This window comes from Drosophila takahashii, chromosome X (genome assembly GCF_030179915.1).
Source record: "Drosophila takahashii strain IR98-3 E-12201 chromosome X, DtakHiC1v2, whole genome shotgun sequence".
NCBI classification, from domain to species: domain Eukaryota; kingdom Metazoa; phylum Arthropoda; class Insecta; order Diptera; family Drosophilidae; genus Drosophila; species Drosophila takahashii.
This window is the reverse complement of record NC_091683.1, coordinates 12,340,971-12,360,724: the sequence shown is the minus strand read 5'-3', so window position 1 is coordinate 12,360,724 and position 19,754 is coordinate 12,340,971. Positions and strand designations below refer to the sequence as shown.

Below are 19,754 nucleotides of genomic sequence, written 5' to 3'. Positions count from 1 at the left end.
TGACCGTAAACAATGGAAATATTGATCCTTTCTGAATTCGTTATTAAATTTCTAGTCGATTGGCATTTAATTCTTCTTGGCATTCTTATATCACCCCCCACAACAAAATCCTAGATCCGCCACTGCCAAAACCTATTAAAAACACAGTTTATTTTGAATTTTTTTAGTTTATGCATTTATTATATTATATGGTAAGATCAATTCTAAAATCGACCTTTCAAAATGAATTCTATGACACTTTCGGTTATACAAATGAATTAAAAAAGTTTTTTTTTTTGTTTTTTAAGCTTTTGATTTGTGTAACTTTCGATTAACTAAGGGGAAAGGCATGCGACGACATGAAATGAACATCGGGATAAGATGCCACATATATGTAGGTATATATACTCGTATATGTAGATATAGGTTTTAAGTAAACTGTCTGCCAATTTGCGTATCTATATGTAGTGTGTATATATATAGGTATATATGCGAAGTCATATCCGTAGACTTAGTTGGCTAAAAACGTTTTGAAAATCGAAACACAAAGTGAAGACGATAGTTGCAAGTATAAAAAATATGTTTATGTCTGTTTCTCCTTCCATATAAATCTTCCATCCTCGCTTCTGTTATATAAAATCTTCAATCTTCTATATCCACAACCTCAACCTGGCCAGCAGTATGCGTGTGTGTGTATGTTTTTTATCTATGATTATTTTCAGCGACCTCAGTTTTCTTTTCTTTCATATTTTTCTTAGGTGGAAACAGGAAGCGGCAATGAGAGCAAATTCTCATTGCTTATCTGTGATTGATTTTTGATTATTTTCGGGATGGGATTTTTCAGTATGCTCATCTATAATATATAAATGTGTAGATCATCGTTCAACGTTTATAAAAATATATATTTATGCATGTTTCGCCATGAAGTTTGAACTGTTTTCTTAAGACTTTTGTTTTGGGATGTCGATAATGCACCAATGTGGGAATAATATTTATACTATAATTAGTATTTATATCTGTAAATGGATATGTTTCATTTTTCTCATCTATTTCGGCAACTTCATTACTGATTCTACGTTAAGGTTTGCGTGTGAGCTTTTGATTTCGTATTTTGGAATGAATTCTTGCTTTAGAATCGAAGAACTAACAAAAGTGTGAATGCTGAAGGCAGAATTAAGACTTGGAATTCGTTAGCTTTACAGGTAGCTAAATGTTAGGGGATTTCACAACTGTGGGAGAGGAGGTCTGTGTACACATAATAATTGTTTAATATTAAATCATTCCCATTGAACTGGACTTCATTGGTTTACATAGAAAAGTATACAAAACTAAATTCCTACTTAATTAAGGTACAAAAAAATTGGAAAAATAATCAAATCGAAAGAAGGTGAAAACTTTCTCGAATTTGGGCTTAAGGAGCTTTTTCTTCTTTAGTCTAGGGTAAGTAGATGGAGTTTCTATGCTATTACATATTTCATATTTTGTGGTTCATTGTGTTTGCTTTATGCGCCTTTCGATCTCTAGATATATATATATATATTTTTAATATTGTATTGTATTTCGCCTCTCGTTCGTTCTACGCTCCTCTTTCATTTACTTTGTTTTTTTTTTTTTTATAATTTTATTTTAAATATCACGGCATTCAGCTGAGGTCTGATCTGATCTATTTCTTATGCTTATATATCTTTTCACACGAATTTGTTTACTTTTTTATTGCATTGGCATTTCACATTTTAGTTTTTTTTTTTCAAGGGCGGGGCTTTGTGTGGTTTTGTAAAAATCAAAAAAAGATGGCTGCAGGAACGCTTCCGGATATCAACTATCGACTACTTGGACTTAACAAAACAGACAAAATTAAACTACAATAGCTCGTCAGAGACACAGATACAGATACGAATACCGAGGCAGAGGCCCATGGAGATACAGATACAGAGAATGGGTAGAGCAAGCACCAAAAGCTAAGTCTAGGGATCCTCGACGGCGCGCGGACTGAAGAGCTGGGCGCAGATGCGTCGCAACTGGAGCTGGCCGCCCAGGAGGCCCGCCCTCTGCATTAACTCTCACAAATTCCGCCGGCCCAGTTGGCGATCCTCCCGCTCATCCTCCTCCGCCTCCTCGTCGTCATCGTCCTCTCTATCCACCTCGAAACGGGCTCCTCCACCACCGCCGCCGCCTCTCTGCGGCACTCCAGTGGCAGTCGCACTCTCGCTGAAGTGCATCAGATTGGTGTCCATCAGTTGGCCGTTGGTCAGGCTGAGTGGAGGCGACGATTGCGACGGCGGTCCCTCCAGCGAGAGGCGACTGTTGGTGCTGATGCTGCTCAGGCTCAACTGATCGTCGAACACCTCGATGTTGACCACCGTCGAGAGTTCGCCGTGATCGCCGAACGAATGGCGAATGGGATAGTCCCCGGCATCTGTGACCTCCGGCTTCTGTTGGCCCTTGTTGTTCGGCATCGCATTGGGATTCATCGTGTTGCCTTTGGTTGGGATTATGTTGTTGTTGATGTTGTTGTTGTTGTTGTGGGCCAAGCCATCCAGCTGATCCGTGGTAAAATAGGTGCCTAAGAAAAAAAACAAAATATAGTTAGTCATATAGTTATAAACATTTATCTATAGGTCTAAATTTCACTTTGAAATTATTGAAATATTTTAGAGTTTTTAATTGCGAAATATTATTGCTTTAGTCCCTTACAATATAATTAATTGAATAATTCATATTCATTAAATTTTGAAGATCCCAATGAAACCATTTTGCATATTAAAGATCCAAAAACCCAGTAAGAACACTTTTTAGCCAGCTTTGTTGTTTTAACTAAAATTGCATTTATTTAATCATACATCATTTAATTAAATTAAATTTTAGTGTTTAGCGATTTCCTTGCCTCCTTTTTTTTCATCCATCTCTCAAACGTAAATCATAAATACTGCGAGTTAGATATAATTTTTATACGATATACATATATATACAGAAAACAATTGATTTCCTCACTTTTTACAATCTTTTAAATAGAAAAAAACACATACACAAGAGACAATTTCTAAAAAGTGTAATAAATTAACAAAGAAACAAAAAAAAATAATAAAAAATTTTAAGAAAGGAGACCTTGAGCTTGAGTGTGGGAGAAACTAGAGGAAACCTGAACGAGTATGGAGAAAACTTAACGAAAGCAAAGCCTAAAAACGAATTCAAACAATTGTGACATTGGACAGTTAGTACTATAATTATAATCAGTGTGGTTTAGTCATCAGATGCTTTGCAATAGGTTACACTCAGTTGGATTTTGGGCAGGAAAGTGTGTGTGTTTTCTTGGGAGAATCGTTCTATGGATAAAATTGGGGTTGCGTATTTATTTAACCATTAACTTCCAACTGTGTGTCCTGCAAGCTTTAGCTGCATATGTGTGTGTTTGTGTGTAAGCTAGGGGGCAGGATTTCAATTTTACAAATTTCGATTTCCGCACTGAGCGAATTTTCGGGCGCCTTTTATGTACAATTTGAGAGCATTAGTTGATACATTATCTGTGTGCTTACGTTTAGGCCACTTTCTTTCAAATATTTATATATTGTAATATATATATATATATATAAATGGGTGTCGTTTATATATAGGTTCTGTTGTATTCATATTTTCTAGAAATGTATAGCTAACAATATAACTTTGCACTTAAAAATCGGTTAGTATTTAAATATTTTTTGTCGCTTTTCCTTTCATTTGTTTATATGTATGTTTTTTGTCTAAACGAACAGCTACAGTCGTTTTGTTTTTGTTTTTGTTTGTTTTTTCGCTTTAAATTAATGCATTATAACTAACTTTTTGTTTTTCTTTTCGATAAATCACAATTTTTTTTGCAGAGTTTTGTTTTTTGTTTTGTTGTTTTTTTTTTTGTTGGTTTTTGTGGTTTGTGGTTGGTTACTGAAATGATTTACTTCTTGCACACAGCTAAAAATTAAGAATCTAGAGTCATCTTCTGTCGTGGTTGTTTTCCATTGGTTGTCCATGGATTTCGAATTGCTGTTGCTCGTTTGCTGCTGTCCTACTTCACCTTCTGATCAGCTTCCTCCTGCTTCAGGATGCGATTGTTCTGGCTGTCAGCAGGTTGTCCTGGCTGCTCCGATACTCCATGATCCTCCGGCTGCTGCTGCTGCTGCTGGAGCGCATGGGCAGTGGGTGCTCCGTCCTGCCGATTGGCGTACAGATGCCACAGCACCACCAGGCTAAAGACACACAGCAAACAAATCGCTAATTCTTATCTCTTGCGTCGCTTCGTCTTCTTCTTTGTGGCACTCGGCGGGCTGGCCACGCCCACGGAGGTAACGCCTCCTCCGCCGCCGCCGGCAGCATTTAGAGCAGCAGTCGTGGCAGCAGCAGCACCCGTGGTCAGGTTACCAGAACTAGTTCCTCCGCCGGGCGAATGGGATTGCAAACCCAAACCCAGACCCGTCGAATCCGCCGGATGAACCGTCGTCTCCACACTGCTCTCCTCCGCCGAGGACGTGGACGAGGAGGTGGCCGCCTCGATGGCCGCTATCAGATTGATCTTGTGCTCCAGCTTCTTGGTCTTGAGCTTGTGCGGCGGTGCGGCGGCGGCATTGCCGTAGACCACGTTGTCATCGGATGTGGTGGCGGGCACGGGTCCTTCGCTGTCCTCGCTGGTGGCATTGGTGGCCACGCCACTGCTGCCAAAGTGCAGCAGATCCTCGGGCAGTGATTCAGGTTGGGGTTCGGGTTCGGGCTCCGTCTCCTCAACATCGCCTGCCTCATCCTCGTCGGCAGCTGACCTGGCAGGCTGTTCCAGCTGCGAATCGCACATGCTGATGCTGATCAGAGGACGCAGCTCCTCGTCGTCGGGCTCCCTTTCCCGCTCCCTTTGCTGCTGCTGCAACTGGAGTTGCTTCAGTCGCTTGTGCTTCTTGCTCAGCTTCTTGACGGGCTCCTCCATGATGACAATCTCCTCGGAACCCGAGGAGTTATTCGATGTGGAGGTGGACTTCTGCAGGGACAGCGTATCCAGGGTAATGTACGCCGGTTCTGGTGTGGCTACCACCTCCAGATCTGCTTCCCTTACGCGCTCCTGTTCGTTTTCGTAGTGCAGGGAACCGCAGAGGGCCAGGATCAGATTTTGTTCGGTGAAGCCGCGCGGTGGTGGGGATATATTTCGCGGGATCGCCGACTTCTCCTGCAGCGGACTCTCGAAATTGATCAGGCTCAAGGTTTCCTTCTTCGAATCGTCCTTGACCTCGAGGGGTTCGAGAGCTGGAAGCGGTGGCAGGGCCTCCAGTGGCTTCAGGCCGCTCAGGAAGTCCTCGAAGGTGTCCTTGACCTCCTCCTTCGGGGGAGTGGTGAGACCCGGCAGCAGCTTCTCATCCCGCTTCTTTTCGGGACTCGCCTTGGCGGGCTTCTTGCCCAGGCTGGGGTAATCCTGAACGGCGGGCAGCTTGGTTGGAGTTTCGTCGGCTACTCTTCTCCAGGGACTGGTCACCGCTGCCGGGAGGGGGGATTCGAGGGTCTTTTCCTTCTCCTTCACTTTCTCTTTCTCCGCCTTCTCCTTGAGCTTGGCCTCTCTTTCCTTCTCCTTAAGCTTGGCCTCTCTTTCAAGCTCCTTGAGCTTCTCGGCTTTCTCTTTCTCCTTGAGCTTCTCCTCTCTTTCCCTTTCCTTTTGCTTCTCTTCCATTTCCTTCTTGAGCTTCTCTTCACGCTCTTTCTCTCTGAGCTTCTCTTGCCTTTCTTTCTCCTTGAGCTTCTCTTCTCTCTCCTTTTCCTTCTGTCTCTCTTCCCTTTCTTTCTTGATCTTTTCTTCCCTTTCCTTCTCCTTGAGTTTCTCTTCCCGTTCCTTCTCCTTGATCTTTTCAGCTCTTTCCTTTTCCTTTAATTTTTCTTCCCGTTCCTTCTCCTTGATCTTTTCTTCCTTGAGCTTTTCTTCACGCTGCTTCTCCTTAAGCTTCTCTTCGCGCTCTTTTTCCTTGATTCTTTCTTCTCTTTCCTTTTCCTTGATTTTTTCTTGCCTTTCCTTTTCTTTGATCCTTTCTTCCCTTTCCTTCTCCTCCTTCAGCTTTTCTTCCCTTTGTTTCTCCTTGATCTTTTCCTCCTTTAGATTTTCTTCCCGTTCTCTTTCTTTCTTTTCTCTTTCTTCTCTTTCCTTGAGCTTCAGCCTTTCTTCTTTTTCTTTCTCCTTGAGCTTTGCTTCCCTTTCTTTCTCTTTCTCCTTCTCCTTCTCTTTCTCCTTTAGCTTTAGCTCCTTTTCCTTGGTCTTCTCCTTTTCCTTGTCGATTGTCATGGTGGCTACTGCTCCTCCTGGCTGTTGCTTCTTTTTGGCCGCCTTTGGAGGCTCCTCCTCGGTATCCCGCTCCTCTTTCTCTTCCTCTTCCTCCTCATCCTCATCCTGGGCATCCGGCGCACTCATCTCCACATGCAGACTCAATCCCTGGGCACTGGCACTGCTCACCATAACGGCCGCAATGCTGCTCTTGTTGGCCAACAGACTGTCTGCATGATCGGATTCCGCTTCGGAGAGCTGCTCCTCCTCTTGGATTTCCACCTCCTTCATAACCTCCTCCTTCTCCTTTACGATCTTCTCCTGCTCTGGCTTTCTGGTCTTTTGCTTGTTACTCTTGGCCTTCTTCGCTGATTTTGCGATCGTGGCATTGGTGGCCTCATCCTCGGAGGTGCCACTACCACTCTTCTGGCTGGCAGTTTTATTGTTGTTATTGGTGTTACTTTTCGGCTTGTTGAGATGCGAAAGCTCCGCGAATCTCTGCGCCTGCGCCGCATCCTCGGCAGCTGCCAAGGATCGTAGGTTCTTCTGTTGCTGCTGCTGTTGCGCCTTTTGCGACTTCTGCGACTTTTGCTTCTCCTTCTGGACGAGCACCTCGTCCACCTCCTTGGCAATCACCGGTACAATCAGCTTGTTAACCAGCACCACAGGCGGTTGGCAACTGGCCTGCTGCAGTTCCAATTCCGCAGCCATAGCCTCGTCCGTCTGGGGATCCTTTTTCTGCAGGAGCTTCTGCCGCTCGACGGGATCACTGCAAAAGATGGCCACCACCGGCCGGAAGAGAGCCTCGTCGCAATTCTCATGGATCACCGTCTCCTCGGCCGCCAGTTGGCCCACCACCTCGTCCAGCATATCCGTCTGTAGTTCACCGGAGATTCCCGCATTTAGATCCGTTACGGTGCCCAGCGGATTGACCATCTTCTCCACGCGCGAATAGCTGCAGATGTTGGGCAGAACGGAGGCCAGGGCGTTGATGGAATCCATCGAGTGCAAATGCGTATCCGTATCCGGATGATGATCCTCGGCCACCTCGTCCAGATCGTTGAGACTCTCGTGCTCGGCGAGGGCATCGTAATAGCAGGCATTATCACAATTCGAGGACGAACTTCCGCCGCCGCCGGCGGCCAGGAGATCCGCTGGCGATGGCGAGGAACCGGTGGCCAGGTGGTGCTGATCGCCACACGGAGGCGGAGCTGCGGGATCTGCGGAGGCAGCTGCGGGCGGGGCAACAACGGTGGGGCACACAGGATACACAGAATACAGAGCGGAGAAAAAAAGAGAAATAGAAGAGAAAACAAATTATGAGAAAAGCGCATTTTGGGTTCGTACAGGAAACAGAAAACAAAAAGCCAAAGGCGAATTTTGATTTCGAAATTGATTCGAAGTTTTGAAAATGTTTAATTGGAAAATACATTTTAGCGTTATTTTCTATTTGTTGCATATATTTCTTATTTTTTTTTCTTGAATATTTTAGCTAAGCTTGGTTTTTATTTATTGGCAGTGAAATATTATGAATATTGGTATTTTTTCGAGCAGTTGATCGATCGAAAAGGAAGCGGAAAACACTCAAAACAAAAAGGAAAATCGAACGTGGAACAGAAAAGTATAACTTTGTAAATATATATATTTGTTTTGGGCAAATTAAAAGAAATGAAAAACGAAAATATCTGTCAGTTTTGTTTTATTTGGAATTTTTTGATTTTTGTTTTAGTGTGAAAACGAAAAGAATTAAATTAAATTAAAGTTAAGAAAATAGCGTGACATTGATTTTTTTTTGGGAAATAATAAAGAAACTGGAATATTGTTTTATCGTGAATTTTGAATTGCGGTTTCGAAATTTTTATGGCTTTGGCTTTTTATTAAAAGATTCATGTAGATTAATGTGCTTTCTCCTCTCAACCGTTCTCTCTCTCTCTCTCTCTCCCTCCCTCGCTTTCTTCCTCTCTCTCCATCTCACTCGCCCCCAATCAGTCTATGGCTTTCTCACTCGCACGTGCAATGAAACTTTTGGTTCACAAATTTCCTTTCGTCATTTTTAGCAAACGAATATAAAAATCAAAAGTGTATTAAACGAATCACAAGAGACAAGGACGAAAAGGGGCAACCGTAAAAGGAGTGAAGCAGAAGAAGAAGAAGAGGAAGCGGCGAAGCACCGAGGTGAAAAGTGCATAGAGGTGATTAAAATGCAACCATGTGGTGAAAGATTCAAGAATCGAGGTGCAAATTACACAAAACGTGGTGAAGAGAACGCGAAATTTATGGTGAAAGGATGTGTGGTGAAAAAGCAAAACAATGGTAGACAATTTTAAAAAATAGTTTGAAATACTGAACTGAAAAATAATAATGATAAGGGTTAAATGTAATAAGAGGTGTCCAAAAAGTATAAAAAGTGCGGAAAAGATCAAAAGTATGGTGAGTTTGATAAATGATTTGCTGTGCTGCTTCGTGGTAAGAAAAGCTGTAGAGGCAATTTTGTTTAATTTTTTTTCAGTAGGGGAAATCAGACAGGATCGGGATTAAATGTAAATACATTAATCCGATCAGTCCGATCTCATCCCAGGGGGTTAAGTGCACGACAGGATTAACAGCGACCAATGGGGCAAAGAAGTGTTAAAAGTAGATGTGTAAATATAATGTCTTGCCGAAGAATTCTTTTGGAGGTAGGTAGTATTGGTGGGTTTTTCTTTTGGATAGGGGACTCTGCTGTGACAAAAATGTTGTTAGCTTAAATTTAGTTGTCATTAAAATTGAAATAGATTAATTTTAGTTGTATCTCATTTTACGGCTAAACGAAAACACCAAAGAAAAGTTCATTGTTAATTTGCATAAGCGATTTTTGTGTTCCGGCTGGAAAAATAAAAATTTCAACAACTAAGGATATAAAAAAACACCAACACACTTACACCATTGAATACACACGCTCACACACACACATATATATAGAGAAAGGGAGATATGTAAATGGATGAGGAATGAGGAGAAAGCTTAGTGATATGAGAGAGTTGAGTAAGAGGATCATGCAGGGTGAGAGGTGGGAGGGGATGGCTATAACATCATCATCATCAGCATAATATCATCATCATAGTTCATCATCATTATCAACAACCAACAACCAATGCCAATTTCGTGGTGTTTTATAATCAATATATTAAAATACACATCTTTTTTTTTCTTCTTTTGTTTGACCACCAAAAATATTTTGAATTAAACATTTTCATTTTGAAAGCGTTCGAAATAAAAAACGTAAGAATATATATATATAAATATTTAAAAAACAAAAAAAACATAAAACGTTTGTATAGATCGTAGACAATTAATAAACAGACTTGTGAAGACATCGAGAATCGGCTAACGATCAAGGAGGATGCCTTTGATTCCGGGTATCCACTCGCTGGCATGGTCAAAACGGAACGCTAATCCCGTCCAGAACCACACCAGCAAGCCACTCAACCCAGGATCATCGGTTAGCATTCCAATCTTGTCTTGCACAACATGCGATATTTATGTGTACATCTATCCAGGACGATTGAGGGATAACGATTAAGTAGCCACTCACCCGAAGTCTCACGTCGCGCCGCCGCCGTGGATGGGGACTCTCGCATGGCATCCGCCAGATCCTCCTTAAGACGAGTGTCGCCATGGCCGTAGTCCGAATCCAGGTGACCATGCCGGAAGCGATCCATTAACTTGGGACTCTGCTCAATGCTGCCTATTTTTGTTGCATACAAAACTCTAGTTAGATCAAGTAGCTATATCTATATCGTATTCTTACTGTATGATCCGGATTCGATTAGAACCGGTACTCCGGCACCGCTGCGTCCCGTCACCGCTGAGCTGCCGATGCCCGATCCTCCCACCGAAGTGGCTGCATTCAGCGGCATGTTCAGCGGACTGGAGCGATCCTTGCCGCCTCCCAAAACCGACGAAGCGGCTGCCGTCGAGGGCAGCGTGGTGGTCGTCGTCTTGGTGACGCCAATCTCCACCGCCTCTGCATCGACATGGTTCAGATTTGAACTGGAAGGGGAAAGATAAATTCGTTATAAACTATAAGAAATATCTAAGCTATAGATCCTCCCTCACCCGCTGGGCGTATTGTAGTTCTTGAAGACAAACTGCGGACCCATCCACAGCCGGCGGTGCGGACCCGCGTGCGTGATGATCTCCACCTGCGCCAGCCAGCTCTCGGCCCGCTCGTCCGGCTCGTCGAAATGATGGGTGCTGTCCTGCAGCAGGCTGCCATGGCGATCCTTGATCAGCCAGTTGTCCAGCGTCAGCGGTGGTGCGATTTCTTGAGATCCATCCTTGCGCCGCCCCAGATTCCACTGGGCGCGGGCCTCCACCTCCAGCTCGATGGGCGTGTCATCACAAATCTTCTCTTTGGCAACATCTGCAACGTTTCGATATTTAGTATATAAACAAAAGAGAACGCTATAGTCGGGTTGGTGTCCCGACTATCTAATACCCGTCACTCGGCCAAAGGGAGTGCGAGGGAGATGGATATATAACATTTTTGATTGGGTATAACTTTTTAATGAATGGTCCGATTTGAAAAATGTCTTCTACATTTCGATAGGTATAAATATATACAACAAAATTGCATTTATACTTTTCGGAAATCTTTAAAGATCGTTAGTGGATGATTGTGGGCGTTAGAGGGGGCGTGGCGCTCGGCTGAAATAAACTTGCGCTGCGTAGCAAGCCCAAGAATATGTGTGGAAAATCTCAACCTTCTAGCTTTTGTAGTTTCCGAGATCTCAGCGTTCATACGGACGGACAGACGGACTCTACGCGTAACGGGTATAATAAAAGCTCTAAGGAGTAACTCACGTGAGGCTAGCTTTGTGTCCAGATCGTACTGGATGAGCGCCCCGTGTCCGGCCATCACGAAGAGCGAGTCCACCGCCTTGCGCTGGACGCGATGCGGCTGCTCTCGTGTCGCCATCGGTGGCTCCAGCAGCCAGGAGCGCGATTTGGCGAAAATGGAGCAGACGCTCAGTGGTTTCCCGCTGTCATCGGACAGCGAGGAGAGCCGCTGTCGCTGCCTTTGGCTGCTGCTGCCCACGCCAACGCCTCCGTGGCCAACGGAACTCACTCCGCTGCTCATGCCACCGCCGCCGCCCACGCCACCACCACCGCCCAGGCCCGCCGATCCTGGCGGCGAGCCGAGCGTGAAGGGCTGACGCAGCTGGGCCAGTGGCTGCACCACCGACGGCCGCGGATACGGCGGCAGGGTGGGATTGTGATACGGCTGCAGCGACTGCACAAACGTCGTGCTCTCCGAGTGCGAAATGGGCGAACTGGAGCGCCCGTCGGCGCCCAAACCGGCACTGCGATGGAAGCGCGACAGCTTGTTGACCACATGCAGCGAGGTGTGCGTGCGAACGCCCATGGCGCCGCCGTAGGGCGTGATGGGGAAGACGTGGGTGGTGCCGCGCAGCGTGGACACGGCAGCCCAGCGCGAGTCCAGCGAGAAGGCGATGTGCTGCACCTTGGCGCTCGTATCGCCGCGATGCAGCACGTACAGATGGTGGACGGCGGCCAGGCTGGGGCCAACGGGATGCGGCTGAATGCGGAACACATGGAAGTCGTGGCCCCGCCGATCGGCGGTCAGGAGCAGCATGCCGGAGCTGTCAAACTCCAGGGCCACCAGAGCCTCGCTGTGGGCCACAAAGTGGGCAACGATGGGATCGCCGCCGCCCTGCGAGCCGCCCGTGGAGCTCAGCGGAGTGCCCGACGTGGGACTGTAGTCCTTAACAGGATGCTGTAATAGGAATTAGATGAGTTTTGGGATCCAAAGAGGGAATTTCAGCGCTTTAACTCACCTTCACATCGATAATGGTGACCACACCCGATTGCTTGGCATCCGGACCGCCGCTGGCCGAGTCGAAGCTGCTGCTCTTGGAGCTGCCGGCGCTGCCGGCGGTGGTGCCCGTCAGTCCGGCGGCCACCTGCTCGCCCAGCTCCCGCAGACCCTTGCCCAAAGATTTGGCCGCATTGAGCACGGTGGCCGTGTAGCTGGGAACGCCCTCGCCATCGCAGCCGCCGCCGCTGCGCTTGGAGTGCAGCAACTTGTGCTCCGCATAGGCCAGCCAGCGCGGTCCCAAAGCAATGGGATTGGGATTGATCCTGTCAAGAAAAAAAGTTATATTTAAAGAATTAAAAGCTTCTAGCTTCACTCACCCCGGACTGGGATAGCAGGTGGTGATGGTGAGGCGGTCCTCCAGCGTTCGCGCATCGAAGACGGCGATCCGTTCGTGGAACGTGATGACCACCGCCGATCGATTGGCCTGAATGTCCAGCACGGCGTTCTTGAACTTGATCGTCTTCACCTGGACGCCCGTTTTGAGGGACATGAAGTTCACGGCACTGAATTGGGCGGCAGCCGAAACGCCAGCTCCTCCAACGGATCCGCCAACTGTGGGGATTCCACCGCCACCGCCGCCTCCGCCCAAACCCAATCCTGGATTGCCGGAAAGTAAACCACTCGCCGCTGCACTGCCTCCATCGACGAACGCCACCAGGGGACGCTTCTCGGCAAAGGCATCCACCGGCTCGTCCGCCCGGCCATTCTCGTCCAGAGCGGCGGCCGTGGCCGGCGTGGGCAGCACCCGGAGGGCAGTGACGACGCCGTGACGCCAGGATAGCACCTCAACCGCTTCGCCATTCGCTGGGATGGCCCACACCTGGACGCCCAGGCCGTAGCCGAGGATGAGGAGCAGTGGCGGCGCCGCATTGCCCTCCAGTTCCCAGTCGTCACCGAAACGCGGATCGCTGACATCCGCACACGTTTCGAAGCGGGCCCAGGTGATGGTGTCCTTGGGATCCTGCACCGGCTGGTTGGCCAAAGTCACATCGTTGATGAAGCCAATGGCCGAGTCGAGAATCGAGCGATCCGAGACTGTTTGCGGTGGCACAATGGCGGGTACGGCGGTGCCGGATTTGCTGCTGCCTCCAGCGGAGCCGGAACCGGAAATGGATCCGGATGTGGAGCCCAAACCGGAACCGACCACGCCTGAGGGATGGCGGCGTGGCGAATCCGCGGACATGATGCGACGACGACGGCTGCGGGAGGGGGGGAGATGGCCGCTCCTGGAATCGCTCCTCCTCTTCTAGCTGCTACCACAGCTGCTGCCAATGATGCAGTGCCTCCACACTGGACTGGTCAGTGGACAGAGGGGCGGGGTGGGGCTGGCAGTGGGCAGTGGGTATATGCTACTGGAGACACTGCGTCTGATCGGTTCTTGCTTTCCCCTGCTCTTTCGCTCCCGCTCACTCTCTCGCTCTCTGTCTCTCGTTGGCTCTCTCTTGTTGTCAACTGCAAATAGAAAGCAAAAACAATAAATAAACAAATTGAACACTCTCTCACTTATGCAGCTCCCCCCGCTCCCATCACTCTCTTTAGGGTGAACCCAAGCTGGCGGACAAGAGACCTTTGACCGAATGTGTGGAAAATTAACTTGTGTGTACATAGTTTAAAGATCTCTTGATGATAGTTGCCTTAGCCTTTTGTTGTCTTTTCTGCATGTCATTATTATTTATTATGTGCGTTGACTCATTGCACAACACAGCTAAAGTAAAACAACTTGAAATTCACCTTAAAACTGGTTGTAAAGGCAATAATAAGATATAAGCTTGATTTAACATTTTAAAGATAGAATCATCATATGACATGTATTCCAGATTATTTTTATTAACATTAATAAAATAAATAAATGTATGGCAACATGTCGTATGCGTGATATGATAAAGAACCCCGTAGATTGAACATCGAATTAAAGTCCACCCTAATTTCATAGTTTCTTTTGGTCATTCCATTTCGTTCCGTTTTCCCTTTGTCTCAATCAAAATGCTTTAATCTTTGGACAGAGCCACCTCCCACCACCCACTGCCACCTCCTGCACCACCCCCTTCACCTTTTCGCTCTCTTGTTACCAATTTATTAGCGCATTACGTGTATTTTTCGCTCTACGCCTTGCTTTTATTTTAATTTTACTTTTTCGGTTACTTTTTGTCCCCCCCTTCGCTTTTGTCAATTTCAATTCCATGGGGCGCAAATTAAGTGCAATAAAACAACAACAAAATACGCTTACAAATTGAACGTATCAAGAAAAAAACAATATTTGTTGTTGTTTTTTTCACACTGCAAACACGAAACCAAAACAAGCTCCACAAACCCCAACAACAAACCTCAAAGTCACGCAGAAATCATCAGGCCATTTGCTTTAGCTTCTAGTTTTAGTTTTCTGTTCCGCTTCGCCAGCAAAACGCAATATGCAAACACCACACAAAGAAGCTGTTCTTCTTCTTCTCTCTGTCTCCCCTATTTATTGGAAATAACCGTTTAAGCCAAGCCAAAGATCTTTCTCCCCATTCCAATTGGCGAATCGAAAAAGGAATTGAGAGAGAAGAGGAAACGACGATATTGCAACAATTGTCCAGAAAAGGAAAACTTATTAACCCACATGACCCCGAAAAAATTTAGAACTGCGAATAATATTTTAAAGAATTTGTTAGGCCTTTATAATTAACACTTTAATTGTTATAAAACCAATATTTTGATCAATTTTAATGTTAGCTGTAATATGTATTTGTATGATTTTAACTGAATAGGACCCAAAACTCTAATTTTTAAGGCCTACACAACTTAATTTTTTTTTTAGTTTTTATAGAACATAATAAATACTTTTGAATTTTCGACTTTCTCCACTACAGTCATTCATTAATTATTCAACCTGCTCAGAGGACAGCGGGGGTGAACGATCCCTATCGAGAGACGATTACTCAAATAACGATTTGCTGGGTATATGCAGTTTGCAAAACTTTTCCACGTGTGGTGGCAATTGATTAAACGAGTATTTCGCCACATATAGATAGAAATGAGGTAATTACATTCACTACATATATATTCATATATATGCACATGAAATATAGTATTCCGTATTGGAATTGGCGAATGATAAGACACGAAGTCGTGTTGTAAAGGCGTAATGATTCAATTAAACGCTTGTAAAAATTGCGAAATACCAGAAAGGATTTTCGCAAGGGGTCCAAATTACTTTGAAGTACTCGAAATTCTCAAGCGAAACAACATTCTTATATGTATGATGATGGGGTGGGGGATCTTAAGGGTTAAGCCCCAAAAAACGGTATCACAAAGCGGGGTGTAGAGGTGGGAAGAGAGCAGCTGCATCGCTGCATTCCTCAATTGGCTTGGCACACGCGCAACAAAAACAAAAACAATAACTGTAATAGCAACAAGCAATGTCACACACACACACAGAGGCTACTTGTGCGAGAAAGAGATGGTCTCCCGCCCCCTCGCTGTTCCTCTCTCCCTCTCACCCGTGGCGACCATAAGTAACGCATTTGTCTTTGTTCAGCAATAGGCATCCAAACGGCATTAATTTTGTGAGGGAGAAAGAGAAAGACCCCTCAATGTTAATACAGTCAAACTTCTAAAACACAAATCGGCATTAAAAATTTATTATGCATATTTAAGAATCTTTTAATTAAGATTAAGATTTAGGTGATGTTTAATCGTCCTAATGTTACCTAATATATTACTCATACGACACGTATGCCAGTTGGAATTAATAAAGAAAAATATATTAACAATTTATTCATTTTGTTGGAATAGTTGGTAAAAAAGGTGGAGCAAAATAACAAATGTTTGGTTAAAATCTACGCCATTAAGATTAAAATAAATTTTTAATCGAAGTCAACAGTACGTATGAGTAATAAAAGTTAGGGTCAATGCAAAGTTTAAAAAAAAATGTATTATCGAAACATGTAAAACCTTTTTCGATTTGCGTTCCAAAATGTTCAATTTTTAAATGTTCACTTGTCAAGATTACTTTTTTAGAAGTAAAACTGTACCTGCCCTCGCATTCGTTTACACAAATCCTTGACACCCGATCAATTCCAGAGCAAGTTCAAGCGGGAACTCGGCCACCGCATAAACGAATCTCAGGCTCAATGCAATTTCAACGGGCCAAAGAAATGCAGAAAGAGAATGCAAAAAGGAAAAGAGAAACCCCAAACGAGGGAGCATGTTTTTTTTTTAGGTGGGGGCCCCATTGTTTATGCTGCCCATTGCCAAAAGCCACTTGACAAAATCTCAGCAAGTCTTTTTTCCTTTGTTTCCTTTTACGATACCCAAAGATAGCCAACAATAGCTCACTCGCACACGATTGCAATTCGCGAACAGGTGTTACTATAAATACCAACACACACCGTTTAGATATTAGACATGCAATTTCATCAGTTCTAGTAATCAAAACGTGTTTTTTTAGGCTGTGAGTAACAGCAACTTAAATGCAACTAAAAAAATTAAATACCTGCAGTACAAAAACAAAAATTTCTTTTAGTTCACACACGAAATGATAGGATATAGATTTAGAATGTGCAATGTACAAGAAAAATATGTGCATTTTACGTGTCAATTTAAAGAAAAGTTTTTCAAATGTGGTAATTTTAGCATTTTTATTCCCCTTTGCTGCACGTACATAGCTACTTTATAAGGTATCTGTGAAACAGATTCTATATAGCACAAGTTCATCAACCCACACACAGCTGATTATTTTCACTAGATTACGGGCGAAATAATTTCTATTGAAGCAGATTAAAGAGGAATACAAATATCAGTCGCACACGCCCCCGTACACCTCATCAGATGATAAGGCTTCTGGGTCCCCGACCACGTCCCTCAACCTTTGGCAGTCCTTGGATGCGAACAAAGGAACCCCTTGGTCTAGAGTAGATAAAACTAACCTATAGGCCATATAGGCACAGTAGAACTCTTTCGAGATGAACTATCGTCTGTGGCACTAAAAAAACTGAAATGTAATGTTATAGGTAAGGGAGATCTCATCATTAAAAAAAAACAATAGTATCTGAAAAAAGACGTACTATACATTTTTGTAAATTGATAATTAGTAGTATTTCAATATTTTGCTGGGATCATAATGGAACCTTATATCAAGATTAATTTTTTTTAAATCTATTAATTTGTGGTTCTGAACAAAGAGCCCACTGTAGTGCTGACAGGCGGAATGCAATTTTCGCTTTTTTTATATTTTGTTTCTCTGCTTTTGTGTTTCTGCTCATTTTCAATGACACCCACCCACTCGGCCAAACATTGGCAGATTTTTTGGCAAACATTTCTATTAGGTAAAATCATAGAATGGCCAGGGGAGGCGGAGAAGAAGAAGAGCAAAAAGATACTGGGGGTGGCAATTGAAAAATGTCACTTTTAATGTGCGTTTTAAATTTGTAAATGAAGCGAAAACAATTTGTGTCATTCAAATATTTTTGTTATTTTTTGATTACACGACCAGTGGTGCTGTATTTGTTTTTGTTTTTGTTGTTGCCTTTAAATACAGTTGGAAAACAAAGAGCCAAAAGCAGAGCAATTATCAAAATATATACAGAAGTCGAAAAGCACAAGTGAGAGAGAGATAGAGATGGAGAAGAGAGCCGAAAACGAAAACAAAACTCAAACACACATCCAGATGCACTTGAATGCACACACAAACGCATTTGCAGCAACTCAGCTGCAACGAAATTTTGTTGTTGCTCTCTCTCTGCAGCGTCGCACAGTGGAATGTTTATTTAACATGTTAATATACTAAATAAATAATTAAAGTTTTTAACTTTTTAAAAAATACTGAAGATCTACAAAAAAAACCTGTTTTAAGATTTTTAAAAACGAAATGTTATAAAATATATAAATCTTCCCAATAAAATTTCAATTTGAACCACTGTGCCCAAATGTGTTCCACTATCAGTTCGTTTCGTTTCCACTGCTTTGTTGTTGCCCGTCTAATGCGCACATACACACACTTGTATACATATATAGGCGAGTGTATCTGTGTGTTTTTTTCCTTCATTGTTTGTGTTTTGAAATATTGTTTTTTTCGCGTCACAGCCAAAACAAAATTTCCACTACTTTTGACATTTAAATAACAGCAAATACTTGGTGGTACAAATACAAATTTTCAGCTCTCTCTCCCTTTCACTGCTTCGCCTCTTCCCCCCTTATTTCTCGCTCTATTCTTGGCCTTTGTTTGCACAATTTACACGTCTGTGATTTCGACAGAGCAACAATAAACAAATAGTTGCATAAATAGAGGTTGATTTTTCATATATGTATATACACGATTTTCTTGGCTTTTCGTTTGTTCGTTTTCCTTTTTTTTTTTGCGCGTCAAACAAAAACAACAACTAGGAGAAGAGGAAGAACTTACCACTTGCGTTGTTGTTGCTGTTCGTTGGTTGAATCTGAATCAGCAGCAGCTGAAACACATTCGCTCGTTCCACTTTTCTCACACGTTCCGCAGAGCGCGCGCAAAAACAACAACACAAACAAAAATCATATGTTTTTAGCTGCTCGCTCTCTCTCTATGTCTCTCTCGCTCTCTCTTGCTCAAGCTTTTGTTGTTGATTTCCTTTTTGGTGTGTTCTTCTTGTTGTTGTTGTTTTCGAGCTCCTCTTTTTTATTATCTTCGTTTGTTGCAGGCGGCAGCAGCAGCAACAAAAAAGTCAAGTCTCCAAACTGCGTCTTGCTTTTCCCCTCTCTTTCTATCCGCCCCCCTTTATTTTCTGGTTTTTTGTTGTTTTGCCACGCCCTCCAAGTGCGGGTGCTTAATTTTTGGGCTTCTACTAATTAATTAATAGCTCTCCTCGAAACGCGCAGCAAGTTCTCAACTGCGGAGCTCGGGTTTTGTTTGAAAAAACTGAACTTTTTGCTGCTTCTTCTTCTTCTGCCGCTGCCGCCGTCGACGCAGAGCCCTATTGCTGGCTCACTCGCACTCACACACACACACGCACACGCACCAATACAGACACAACGACTGCGCTGCGTCGTACGTTTTATTTTTTTCTACTTCTTTTTCGTCGTTTTTCGATTATGATTTTGTTATTGTTGCTGTTGTGCTGCCGACTGCCACTGTGTTTGTTGTTGTTGCTGCACAAAAAGTAACTGCGACATTAAATCTGCAATCGCTGGCCTTGTTGTTGTTGTACTCTCCCGTTAACTTATATATATATATATATGTGTATCGATTAAAGACGATTTATGCGTCGCAACAGAAAAAAAAAACAGAAAATAACCAAGAGAGACTGCTGCCAAAACGAAAAGGAAAAAAAACTAGTGCTAGCTGGTCAAAAACTGCTAGCGAGCGCCTGCCTTTATTCGGGTAATATCGTTAGCGGACACTTAGTATTATTAATTGTTATTATTTTGGTTGCTGCGCTGTTTCTGTCTCTGTTTTTTGTCTCTCTTCTGGCTAGAGGTGGTGGGACGTCGACAGGCCCACCGATGATATTGAGACATTTGCAAATATCGATGTTTGCCCATCGCTAAGATGTTAGTTATACCAACACGCCATCTACATTTTTTCTGTTACAACTCTGTTAAACATCGATGTTTTCCCATCACTAATGTTAGCCGCGACACCCTCCCGAGTGTGACCGTCCAACTTAGCAAGGACACAAACCCCCG

General features: G+C 43.9%; 1 protein-coding gene across 2 annotated transcripts; it reads right to left on the bottom strand.

Annotated features, from left to right (window-relative positions):
* Positions 1–860: 860 nt before the first annotated feature.
* On the bottom strand, positions 861–19,554 carry rudhira. 2 transcript variants are annotated; one of them, XM_070218361.1, is made up of 8 exons: positions 18,499–19,548; positions 12,434–13,568; positions 12,076–12,379; positions 11,081–12,014; positions 10,334–10,640; positions 10,026–10,267; positions 9,810–9,962; positions 861–2,542 (listed from the first exon to the last, which is right to left on the bottom strand). In XM_070218361.1, the coding sequence occupies exons 2-8, from the start codon at positions 13,297–13,299 to the stop codon at positions 2,040–2,042; spliced, it is 3,309 nt and encodes a 1,102-aa protein (XP_070074462.1). In that variant the 5' UTR covers positions 13,300–13,568; positions 18,499–19,548; the 3' UTR covers positions 861–2,039. The 2 variants fall into 2 exon arrangements, with proteins under 2 accessions (XP_070074462.1, XP_017015972.2); XM_017160483.3 differs by lacking the exon at positions 861–2,542 and adding an exon at positions 3,301–7,467 and having other exon boundaries at positions 18,499–19,554.
* Between the last annotated feature and the right edge of the window lie 200 nt (positions 19,555–19,754).